The following is a 13,178-nucleotide window of genomic DNA, read 5'->3' as shown; positions in this document are numbered from 1 at the left end:
TGTTGTAGCTGCAGGAAAGTGCAGTGCAGGAAACAAATAAGGTGCAAGGGCTGTAACGATGAAGATTGAAAGGTCAAGAGTTCACCTTTATCATACAAGAAGTCCATTCAATAATCTTATAACAGTGGGATAGAAGCTGTCCTTGAGCCTGCTGGTGTGTTTTTTCATGCTTTAGTATATACTGCCTGATGGAAGTGGGTGGGGAGAAGAGAGAAAGACCTCGATGGAAGAAGTCTGTAATTAAGCTGGCTCATTTTCTGAGGCAATGGGAAGTATCAACAGGGTCAATGGACAGGAAACTGGCTTCTATGAGAAACTAGGCTGTGTCCTCAACTCCCTGCAATTTCTTGTGGTCTTGGGCAGTTTCCAGACCAAGCGGTGTTGCCTCCAGATGAAATACTCTCTGTGGTGCATCTATAAAAATTGTTGAGGGACGTTGGGGAAATGCTGAATTTCCTTAGCATTCTCACATCTTGCCATGTACGTGGAGCATCCAGCTGATTTTTTTTTCTGGTTCTGAGACCAAAGAAATTGTAATGTCTCCTAGTGCAACATCAGATCCGGTTAAGGACAAAAAAAGATAGTAATGTCATCACTTGATTCAAGGTTGAAAGAACTCATATTTTATTTTGTTGGGCTCTGTAGTGTAGACTGATATTTTTGGGTTCACATAGTTTTAAAGTCAAGTTAGTTATATTTGCCATTTCAATCAACAAATTGTATTCAAATGCAAAATAAAAGATGCTGCAATTATACAGTTGGTTAAATAGCATCAGCTGAGAGACAAAAACTTTAGTGTTTCAGAACAGATGATCATTCATCAGAATTGAACAGTTAAGTGTTTCACTCATCACAGCAGCTGCTTGACACAGTGAATATTTCCTGCATTACATGTCTAATTGTGGGCTTCCAGCATCAATAGTATTTTGGTTTTGGTTCTGCACATTCAAAAGTTTTTTTTTCTTTGGAAGTAACGGAGATTTCTAATCCTTTAAGTTAATAAACAACATGGACAAGTGAAACTTTGGTGGTGAAAAATAAAAATTTATCAAGAAAGGTGAATTGAGCAACTTCTAATTCACAGTAATTAGCTTTTTACTGCTACCGTGGAAACAGGCTCAGGATGGTGCAGGAATGTATGGCTACAGGATTAAAATCTCGAGGAAGCCTATGAGTATAAAAGCTTAAATGATATTCCCTTATTACTTTAATGAAAAGCACATGTTATAAGGGGATAAAATCAGTGTGAAAGCAAGAACCACCTTGCAACTGTTTTCCTTGAATACTTTTTTTAGATTTTTAAGGTTCTATGATGCCTAAAGAGAGGCACATTTATCATCAAATGTGGCTTTGGACTGGACAACCTAATGTTATGCATCATCTTTTGTATGCCCATCATCTCTTCCTCTCCAGAAGTCATACTGGGACATGCTTTAAGTCAGTGGTTCCCCCAAATGGGTGATAAGGATAAAGGGGGTAGTGGAGGGCTGCACTTGGTAGCCAGAGAGGTAGCTGAGGGATTATAGGCTTCATTTAAGAAATGTATTACTTAATATAAGCATCTGATCCTCAGTGCTTCATAATTGATTACAATGATCACATAATCACTTCATTTGTTGCTAACCTACCATTCTCAGACTTTGCTCGAAACACTTTACAATTGTTAAAAAGCAATGTGAAGGTTCTTTACTTGGCATATCATGAGAAATCTGGACCAAAGAAGTTGTGTTATTCCAGGCCTGGCCTGCACATTATTCTTGTTCACCACTGTAGTATAGTGTTAGCTAGTATGACTCCCATTTTCTACTCCTGCAGTGACGCAATTCCTGTGAATTAGGACATGGTGTTCAATGGGGTGAAGTTCAGAATCTGCCCTCTCAATTGGTCTTGACCACATTTCTCTGGCCCACTGCCTATCCGAGATATCACTACCCCACTTTTTGTACCTTCAGGCAGAGAGTCAGGTTTTGTCTAAGCTATGATGACATCATATCTTTATTGATCACAGCACTTGAGGTTGGACTTAAACAATAGGTAAATGACCATGGTCGTTAATCCATTAACAAAAATGCCAGAAGCAGACTAGGCGAAAAAGAAATATAGACAGTACAGTGTGGAGTATCTGAAATATGAACTCAGACTAGCACTAAACAATCAACAGCAGCCAATATGTTTTTTGTGTGAAAAAGTTGTTTTTCAAATGAAGCAATGAAACTGCTAGACCCCTTGTACATTTGCAGAGGATACACTCTGATAAGGCAAACAAGACCAATTTTCAGTCGCTTTGTGAAAACTTTCAGAAACGGAAAACACTTCAAAAGTTGTTTGCCAGCACTTCACAACAAAACAGTGTTGGTTTGCGTGCTCCATACAATATTTTATTTGCTCATTGCTAAATCTGGAAATCCCCATACAATTGCTGAAGAACTGATTCTGCCATTTGTAAGGGAGAATTCTGAGTACAGTTTTGTTTTAGTCATCTGACCAAATAATTGCAGCGATTCCACTAAGAAACAACTATGTTCAAAGACAAATCGATAAAAATGTCTGAGAATGTGGAAGACTCATTGTGCAACATCCTTACCGAAACAGAGTTTACTCTGCAGTTGGATGCATCAACTTCGCCAGGCAGCAAATCTTTGCTTCTTAGTTATGTTCACTTCATAAAAGATGAAAGGATGGTTCAAAAGTTGTTATTTGCAAGGAGACTAGAAACAGATATGAAGGGGGAGTCAATATATTGGGTTGTTGAGCGATTTTTCAAAGAGAAGGACATTTGGATCACAAACATTCTTGCTTATGCAACAGATCAATCACCGTCAATGACAGGACACCACTGTGGGGTTATGACTTTCTTGTAAAAGCTGTACCTAACATATTTACCATTCACTGTGAAATTCTCCCGACAACATTTTGTCACAAAAACCTAAGTGATTGGCTGCACAAATCATTAAATACTATTTTCACAGTAGTAAATAAAATCAAATCTCTGTTCTCGAGAATGATGAACAGTTTGAATGCTTGCTGTTGCATACAGAAGTCAGAGTGCTCTCAAAAGGAAACAGATGTTTTTATGAGCTTTTTGAAACTGATAAAATTCTTTGAAGACTCAAATGCTTCATTCAGTAATCAACTAAAGAATATTAGGCATGTTATTACTTATTTGTTAGAATTATTCACAAAATTTAATGAAATCAATCTTCAATTGCAAGGAAATGATGTGAATCTTATCAAAGACAAATCACAATTTTCTGTCCATGTTAACATTATTTAAGTGCAACATTGGCCTTGAGACCTTTTCCAGTTTCCTAGCCTCTCTGAGTTGGAAGAGAAAGAAAGAATACCAAATGATGATTTTCAGTATACCTTGGTGAGCTGCATGAATACACGTGGGAGAGATTTCAGGATCTTTTCTCAATCCAAATTCCAGAATGGATAATAAATCAATTTCTGAACCCTTGTAATGAGGAATTAACAAACAGGATGGAGGAAGAGCTGTCCTTGCTACAAAATGACTTTGAGCTGAAGTCAAAGTTCAAATAATCTTATCAAGGCTTTTGGTTGTAGAAAGAAATCTCTAAACTCTATGCTGCACCGTGGAAAAAGGTCAAGATATTCTTTATTGCCTTTCCAACATCATATTTAGAGGAGTGCAGTTTCAGTGCAGTCAGCCAACTTCTTTGAAAGCAACAAACAAGACTGCAAATTACTGAACGTGGTGATCTGGCACTGCCTCTAAGTGAAATTCAGTCTGATGTTGAGGAACTGATATCATTGCACCAAGCCCATCCATCTCATTGAAAGGTGAAAAACCACTGAAGAAGTAAATAGTTGGACTACTAATGTATGCTCTAAAATTGTTGATGAAAACAGTTTTTACTGTAATTAAAGGAATAATTTTATTTGTAGCTTTAAATGGATTTGAATAATTTTTGCAATTATTTGTCACTGCTTTGAATTTGCAGTTCCTATTTTCCTTCACTGTGCATTGTAAATCAATATTCTTTATAGTTTTTATGTAATGACCGGAAAGGGAGAGGGGGCACTGAGGCTGTGGTTTATAAGCCAAGGGGGCAGTAACCCAAAAATGTTTGGGAACCACTAGTTTAAGTTTTTCCTTTCCAGCACTTTAAGAAAACAATTCATTCAACGAATCTTTCACTGAAGAGAGAAGAAAAAAACAGCCTGCCTTATCAAGCTTGGGTTTGGAAAAAATGAGTTTGGATGATATGAAAGAAATTGTTTCTGGCTTCCAAACCTGAAGAGGATTCAGTATTTTTCACGGGATTCTGGCACTATGGATCTGTGATAGTGATTGATAGTTTAGTCTCTAAGAAGTACTTCTTTTGTTCACTTCGTGCTACGAGGCTGTTCTTTCTCTTCTAAAATGTTTTTTATTACAATTTGGGAATATGGGAGCCATGCCAATGGTCATCATTTTCTCTGCTTTTTGAAAGCTGCAAATCATTTGCAAGTGGCAAGTCTCTTGCTCATGTCATGTGTTCTTGTCTGTGCCTTTGCCTTCTACTTGACCTTAAACTGAATTAACAAATATTCAGTCCACCAATGCCTAATGTTGCATTAGGTTATCTGCTGCTGAAATGCTCATCCATGCCTTCATTACCTTTTGAAAAATAAGATTTTTTTAATCAAATCTTTTAAGTCAGGCAGCATCTATGAAAAAAGGAATATTGGGTCTTTGACCAGTGACATTAATTTTGTCTTTCATTCCACAGGTGCTGCCTGATGGAGTGTTTCTAAAATTTTGTGTGTTTGTTCAAATATTCTCTTGGCTAGCTTGCCATCCTACACTCAGACTGAGCTCAGTTAACTTGAGCATAAAGTCCTAATTGTTTTCCTATCTAGTGATGTCCATTGGGTGTCTATCCTTTAATCCTCAGTTTTCACAGATGTTTTTGAATTCTATCGTGATCTTATTCATTCTTTTCTTGATTATCTAATCTGACTAATCTCTGTATTCTAGTTCTGGTGTTTTGCCGATCTCTAATTACGTCTAATTTTAACATCAATGTTTTTATTTGCTTAACAGTAATGCAGTCAGCTCTTGAATTGCCTTCATAAGCTGCTCAGCCAGTTTCTCCTACTTTCAGAAAACACCCACTAATTGTGTGTTTTGACCCTTATGACATTATCTTCATGGTAGCATTGCAGGTAATACAAAGCTCACATCTTGGTCTCAAATTTTGCCCGATATTATGCATGGAGGTTGGACAAGAAGTTTCAGTTGCTTGGCATTAGAGATTAGGTGGTAAATTGGATCAGGCATTGGCTTTGTGGGAGAAGCCAGAGAGTGGTAGTAGATGGTTGCCTCTCTGGAGGCCTGTGACTAGTGGTGTCCTGTAAGGATTGGAGCTGGCTCCATTGTTGTTTGTCATCCATATCAATGATACGGATGATAATGTGGTTAATTGGATCAGCAAATTTGTAGATGGCAGCAAGATTGTGAGTATGGTGGACAGGGAAGAAGACTATCAAAGCTTGCAGTGGGTTCTGGACCAGCTGGAAAAACAGGCTGAAAATGGCAGATGGAGTTTAAAGCAGACTAGTATATGATGTAAACAACAGGAATTCTGCAGATGCTGGAAATTCAAGCAACATACATCAAAGTTGCTGGTGAACGCAGCAGGCCAAGCAGCATCTATAGGAAGAGGCGCAGTCGACGTTTCAGGCCGAGACCCTTCGTCAGGACAGTATATGATGTGGGACTTTGAGCGGACAAACCAGCATAGGTCTTACATGGTAGAGCACTGAGTAGTGAATACAAAGTTAGTAATTCCTTGAAAGTGGCCTCACAGGTAGATAGGTCCATATGGACATCTCTTAGTACATTGGCCTTCCATAATCAAAGTACTGAGTACAGGAGTTGGGATGTTATGTTGAAGTTGTATAACAATTTGGTGAGGCCTAATTTGGGGTATTGTGTGCAGTTTTGGTTGTCAACCTACAGGAAAAATGTAAACAAGACTGAAAGCATGCAGAGAAAATTTACAAGGATGTTGCCAGGGATTGAGGACCTGAGTTATAGAGAAAGGTTGAATAGGTTCGGACTTCATTCCCTAGAACATAGAAGAATGAGGGGAGATTTGATAGGAGTATACAAAATTGTGAGGGGTATAGATAGGATAAATTCAGGCAGGCTTTTTTCACTGAAATTGAGTGAGACTACCACTAGAGGTCATGGGTTAAAGGTAAAAGGTGAAATGTTTAAGAGAAACATGAAGAGAAACTTCTTCACTCAGAGAGTGGTGAGAGTGTGAAAAACTGCCAGCAGAAGTGGTGGATCTGGGCTCGATTTCAACATTTAAGAGAAATTTGGATGGATTGGAGACGTATAGAGGGCTGTGGTTCAGGTGCAGATGGATAGGACAAGGCAGATTAATAGTTCAGCATGGACTAGATGGGCTGAAGGGCCTGTTTCTGTGCTGTAGTACTCTATTACTCTATTATGAATTTGAAGCAGCTCAGGCAGTTCATTTTTGTTAGAAGTGTGATCTCCTAGTTGTGAAAGTCAGACAAAAGAGGTTTTGAAATCTAGCCTGAACTGTTTTAATTTGGTTGAAGATGCTTCCAGTGGTTGTCGCCATGTCCAAAAGGCTATTATTTGTGCAACTTGTCTAGAAATTCCATGTGGTCAAGTTTATGCTATTCTATAACATTCCTGAACAAATTTGGCTGAATTTTCTCAGAATATGTTTTGTTCAAATTAAATATAAATTTCTATGGGTCTTTTTTATTTATTACTTCTAACTGAAGAGTATAATTTTGAATTGTAATGATTAGATAAAATCAAGTAGTCAGTTGTATGGATTCCATCTCATATGTAACATTGAATGGAAATTACAATACTTGAATTTGAGAAAAGATCTTGTACAGTGAAATAGTAGCTGATGTTTGATTTTGGATTGCATCCTGTCAAGCAATGTAAAGTTTTAGTTTCCTCACATATTTCATTCTTTCATCAATGCTGGCCTGATCAGACCTTGAATATTATATTTACCTTTCTTGATCCTAGTTTAGATTAAGTTCCTTGAGCTACAATTCAATGCCTAGTAGTTTTAGTCGGAGCCAGATAATGAAATGATGCCCTTGAATCTGCTCTCTCAGGAGCTCCTGTCTCCACGCCCCCCCACCACCACCACCACCAAAGCCAAACCCCTATTTCACTTTCTGTTTAAACTAGTCCGCCAAAGGCATATTTACTCTTTACTGATTGGTGTAAGATGGTACCTGTGATGCTTCTGAGAAAAGTAAATTTTGACAGGAAAGTAGATGAAAATGGCACTGTAATCTTGATGTCTGTTTGTCTGGCGTGGATTTTACTGCCACAAATATACGTTCATAACAAAATCTGGACAAGGGCAGTTAAAAACCTGGTTATTTAAGTGTTTCTTAACGTACAATTTGCTTTAAATTGAGTAATCCTAGATCACTCAACTTGGAAAGCAAAAGATAACCAATATGCGACACTTCTAATTAGCTTTCTCTTGGTTATGAGTACATCGTAAACTGTAACGAGGTCTCTTAGGACTGCTTCTGCTGCCAAGAACTTTGGCAGTTCTTTCTAATTAACTATCAGTCATCATTTGTTCCAAATTTTAGATTTATTATCACAAATCTATGTATTATCCATAGATATACTTGTAACTGATTGCCAGTCTAGCATTTCAAATGACCAGGATCTAACTTCATTTTTCAAAGTCCATCCTGTAATGACCTTTTGCTATGTACCCCGTTTCCCCCCCCCCCATTAATCCCTCTCGTTCCTCTTCCTCTCCCATTTGTATCTGGGGTTGCTGCCTCCAGTTCAGGACACTGTTACAAACAACAATGACGCTTTTAAGTGTAATTAATGAGTTTTCACTCCAAAGCTAATCGGTAACATCTTTCCACTGTTGTATTGCTGAAGTCATTTGGAAAGCCAATAACCAGGAATTTTTCTAATGACTGTTGAAAAAATACATATAAGTAAACTAACAGTGAGCAGACATATTTCTTTGCAAGTCTTCATGGGATCTGTCTGCTCCATATTAATGCATTTTTCTACTTATATTGGTGCACCTACTTGTTTTCCTAATGTTTGCAGGGCTTTTGTCTCCTCTAATATGTTTGGAGGTCTATTGATTGCAACCTGTCAAAAATCTTACTGAACTCCATGTAAACCATGTACACTGATCTGCCTTAATCAATTTTCTTAGTTGTATCCTTCAAAAACTCAGGTTAAATTTGTGAGATTTGATCTTCTCACCATAAGACCATATTAACCTCCTAATCAGTCCTTGCAAACCAGTCCTCTCCCTTAGTATCTCCTCCAACACTGATGTTAGGCTGACTGACCTGTAGTTTCCAGGTCTTTCTCTATCATCTGTTTTGAACAATAGTATAACACTTACTGTACTTCTGCCCTCTGATGGCTTACTCTGGCAAATGAAGATGCAAAGATCTCTGGCTCAGCCTCAGCAATCTCAGCCCTTGCTTTCCTTAGAATCCTGGGATGGAACCCATCTGACCTTGAGGATCGATCCGTTCTAATAGTCACCCATATTTCTAACTCTTTCTCTTTCCTGATACAAATATACTCCAGAATATTAGTTTGCTTCTTACGTAACTCTTCAGTCTTTGCTTCCTTCTGTTTGCTGAATACCATTGGAAAGTATTCATTTCTGACCTCCTGGCTCCACACCTAGATTAACTTCTTAAGGTTATCCTTGAGGTTATCTTTCTTTAGCTATCTTCAAAGATTTAGGATTCCCTTTAATCCCACCTGTCACGATCTTTTTCATGGTCCCCTTTTCCTGTTCTAATTTCTTTCTTTAGTTCTCTCAAATATTCCTCTTCCTTTTTCCTGATCAAACCTTCAATACCTTCAATTTCCTTTGTTACCAATAATCCCTTAACTTGTTATCCTTGCTTCTTATTCATGTCGGCAGATACTGGCTCTAAATTCTTACCGTCATACTTTGACCTCCTCCTATTTATTATTTGTAGCTTCCCTTCAAGTAGCTGCTCCCAATCTACTTCTACTAAGTCCTGTTTTACACTATTGAAATATGCCTTCCCCTGTCTCCTGTCTTCAAGATTAGCATTTTCCTTGAATCTTTTCAGGCTATAGTTACTGCCCCAAAGGGTTCCTCCACAGATATGTCTATCACTTGCCCATTCTCATTCTTTCAGATCAGTACAGCACCTATCTATATAATCTCTACATACTGCTTCAAAAAGCCCTTCCAGATGTATTTCATGAATTCCACCCCAACCAAGCCCTATTCACTAAGGCAATCCCTGTCAATGTTGGGAAATTTTAAATCCTCCACTACTACAACCCTCTTGCTTTTCTTCTTTAGGAAGTTAAGCCAAACAACATCTTACCCTTAGCTGACATTGATGTATTGTTGCCTTAGTACTGTACTTGGGGTTGGAAGAATGTGCAATAATGGGGAAAAGTTGACATTTTGCCTTATTTCATTAGTTTCCTCCAGATATTATATTAGGAATTCCTGTTTGCTTAATTGTTCAAACCGTTTCTCCAATTTGTATTAACGTGGGTGCCTTATTTTGTTTTTTTTAGCTGTGTGGAATTTATAGCTAAGGAAGGAAAGAGCCTGAAGGAGCTGTACCTGGTATCCTGTAAGATCACTGATTACGGTGTGTATCCTGCTGTTTATCACTACTGCCTTTGAGATATGCCTGTGTCTGCAAACCTGAGATTATAGGGTCATCTAATATGTGCAGGGCATTGAGGCCTCTCAAATGTATTCATAAAAAGCTGATGCATACTGTACTGTGCAAAAATCTTAGGTGCATGTGAAAAAGTTCTGTGAAGCAAAGATGCTTTTAAAAATAATGAAATGAAAAGATTCTAAATATCAAAAAAATTACAATAAAGAATAGCATACAGTAAAAAACTAAATCAAGTCAATATTTGGTGTGACAACCCTTTGCCTTTAAAACTGCATCAATTCTCTTGGGTATACTGCCATGCAGTTTTATAAGAAAATTGGCTTGTAGGTTGTTCCAAGCATCTTGGAGAACTTGCCAGAGTTTTTCTGCTGACTTTGGCCCTATCACTTGCTTCTCTCTCTCCAGGTAATCTCACACAACCTTGATGATGTTGAGATCAGGGCTCTGTGGAGCTGAAACCATATAAAAATCTAGGGCGCCTCAGTCTTTTGCACAGTATTGTATTTTGCTGAAGTAATATTTTTAAAATCTTAACAATGGTCAATTATTTTAAATTCAATTGTGACTCCATGGAAACTTTTACATATTTACTAAAATTTAGGCCATTGAAGTACTGAAAGTAAGCAATTTTAAATGATAGCAACAGACTTAGCGAGTTGTTTTTGAAATATTCCCTTCATATTCAAAATTGGAACAAGTGTTTTGTATATGAATCTCTCTTTTATTATACAGCATTTTTGCAAAATATTTAAATATTATAATCGGTGTTGTCATGATAGAAAAAGGTTTAAGTTAGTTCAGTATTAATATTTGAAATACGGAAGTTACAAGGAACCAATGTGTATGAGAGGTTTTTCTACTCTGATCATTTCTACTGGCTTGTAAAGTTGTCATGAAAATGTGTACTTTAATGCTAGATTATTTACGATGTAAAACGTATCGGGGGTACTTTGGCTTCATTTTGCCCCAACCTTGTCATCTCAGAATGGAGTTGGAAGAAATCATCCCCAACCCTTAGCTCTATTTACGACAAGGAATTTATTAATGCTATAAAAATATTTGTTTTTCTTCTCCTTTTTTTTTATCTTATTTTCCTTTTCTCTTTTTATACGATCGTTGTTTATAATGTTCATAATTTTTAGTGAAGTTTATATGACTTTATTGATGATGAATCCTTAGGTATTCTGCTTATCTAAATTAGATTTTATTTATTTTGTGCATTTTTTCATAGTTTGTTCTGTTATAGTCTGTAACTGCTCACTGGTTGCTCAGTTATGTTGGATTAGACTCCACAAAACTTGAAGTAAGGAAGAAAGGGTGATGCATCATGTCTTGGTCTGCAATGGAGATTCATACAACTGATGACAGGGATGTGTATTAGATGATCCAAGGCAGAATGGCTCACTGAACAATTTAGGCAATGACTGACAAGGTGCTGCATTTATGAAGGACAAAGAGGCCTGGGTTTCAAGGGTAATCTTGCTGTCTGCTTAGAAGGCTTCTGTAACTGTATATAGTATTAAACGAATGTGAATGTGAACGCTATACTCATACTTACTGTATCACTATCTGCTGCAATCATAAGAGAAATATAATATATTGTCTTCATCAATCCAGTTCCAAGAGAGTCAAATGTTGAGCAATTGCGTAGTTTTTTATTGGTGGAATATTGAGGCTTAAGACTTTCAGGACCTCCACACGGGTACTTCAGACTTCAGGCTAGACATTACCACCTTCTGTATTCCGATGTTTGATGAATGTTCTTTGCGACAGCATTACCTTGAAATTGGATTATATTGCATTCATTCTGGTATGTTGTGGTAAGTAAAAAAAACTGTTTGCAAAGAAAAACTGTGGATTTACAGCAAGCTCCACAAAGTCTGCACTTTTTCCGTACGTCTGAAAAGCTAAAATATGTCTGGATGCTCATTCAGGTAGGTGTGCTATTATGCAAGTACGCCCAATGGATCATGCAGGCCAGTTGTCCAGGAGCAGTGTTGTGGGACCTCCTTCACCATTACTCAGTGCAGACTTGCCCAAGGAGGCCACAGGCTCTGCAGTCTTTCTACTGGGTAGGATGTCTCTCCTTGGCTTTCCCTTCTCCCTGTGGCCCACTTCCTTCTTTGGTCATGGCTGTTCAATACGCTTCCCCTTTCCCTGTTTGCAATCCTATCACCACTTCAGTAAATCTGCCATCTCACTTACCTCCACCCCACACTTACATTCCACCCCCTTCCTTCTATTTAGATACCATCCAATCCAGTCCCCTTCAGCTGAACACCACAAACCACCCCCCCCCATCCTCTCACTACCTCCTGATCCTAACATCCTGACCCTACCGCTCACCTCCCAAATCTGGTTGCAGACTTTGTGTATGATGTATGACGGAGAACCTGAAAGACTGATCTTTCACCATTCAGTGAGCCTCTTCAGGGATAAATAATTCACAGGCCCTTCTGCATTACTGTATTTTGTGGTAGTGGGCCCTCAGAAAAAAAACATTTATTGGTCCACTGCTTGCTTCCCCGTTAATACACTGTATAATTTCTAGGTACATAACTCCTACAGTAGTAGTATTTCTCTAACTTGCTTTTTAACAGAGATGTCCGTCATATTAATTTATCTTACCCACTTGTTTTCTAGTTTAGAAAATAAATGATGGCTCTGAGCCCATTAATTGTGAGCTCATTGCAACTATTTCATGTTTTCTCCAACGCCATTTACATAATTTTGATTAACATAAAGTAGACTCATTCTTGTTCCCTGGTTCACTTGGTCCAAACATGTCATCATCTAAACAAGTCATTATTCAAAATCTAGTAATCTGTCTATCTGTTGTTAATCTGCTATTAATAATTTCAAATAACTATACTGTAAATAATTTGATCCAGCACCTCATTAAGTGGTAGATTTTGAACAAAGACAATGTTATTCTAGCTAACTTTATAACTAGCAACACACATAAAATGCTGGAGGAACACAGCAAGTCAAAATGCTGGAGGAATTTGCTGAGTTCCTCCAGCATTTTGTGTAATTTGCTCAGACTACCAGCATCTGCACAATCTCTTGAGTTTGTAATTTTATAACCAATTTTGTTTAACTTTTGTGTGTGTTGCTTTGTTTAACGTGTGTGTGTGTGTGTGTGTGTGTGTGTGTGTATTTGTTTAACGTATGTGTGTTGCTTTGTTTAATGTATGTGTGTTGCTTTGTTTAATGTGTGTATTGCTTTGTTTAACGTGTCTGTGTTGCTTTGTTTAACGTGTGTGTTGTTTTGTTTAATGTGTGTGTGTGTGTTGCTTAACGTGTGTGTTGCTTTGTTTAACGAGTTTGTGTTGCTTTGTTTAACATGAGTGTGTGTTACTTTGTTTAATGTGTGTGTGTGTTGCTTTGTTTAACACTTGTTGAGAATGCATCATTGGTTGTAACAACATTTGGTGTACAATTGCAGTGGAGAGGGAGTTTAGAACTATTTCACTGAA

At 37.7% G+C, this 13,178-nt stretch overlaps 1 protein-coding gene across 3 annotated transcripts in view; it reads left to right on the top strand.

Moving 5' to 3' along the window:
- Window positions 1–13,178, top strand: part of fbxl17 (F-box and leucine-rich repeat protein 17) — a 694,756-nt gene that overhangs the window by 473,196 nt on the left and 208,382 nt on the right. For all 3 annotated transcript variants that reach the window (XM_063068625.1, XM_063068624.1, XM_063068623.1), the window contains one exon: window positions 9,587–9,663. In XM_063068625.1, coding sequence (XP_062924695.1) covers window positions 9,587–9,663 — 77 coding nt within the window. The remainder of the gene's footprint in view (window positions 1–9,586; window positions 9,664–13,178) is intronic.

The sequence above is a fragment of the Mobula hypostoma genome, chromosome 16 (assembly GCF_963921235.1).
Source record: "Mobula hypostoma chromosome 16, sMobHyp1.1, whole genome shotgun sequence".
Classification (NCBI taxonomy): Eukaryota; Metazoa; Chordata; class Chondrichthyes; order Myliobatiformes; family Myliobatidae; genus Mobula; species Mobula hypostoma.
This window is presented reverse-complemented; position numbering and strand designations above follow the sequence as displayed.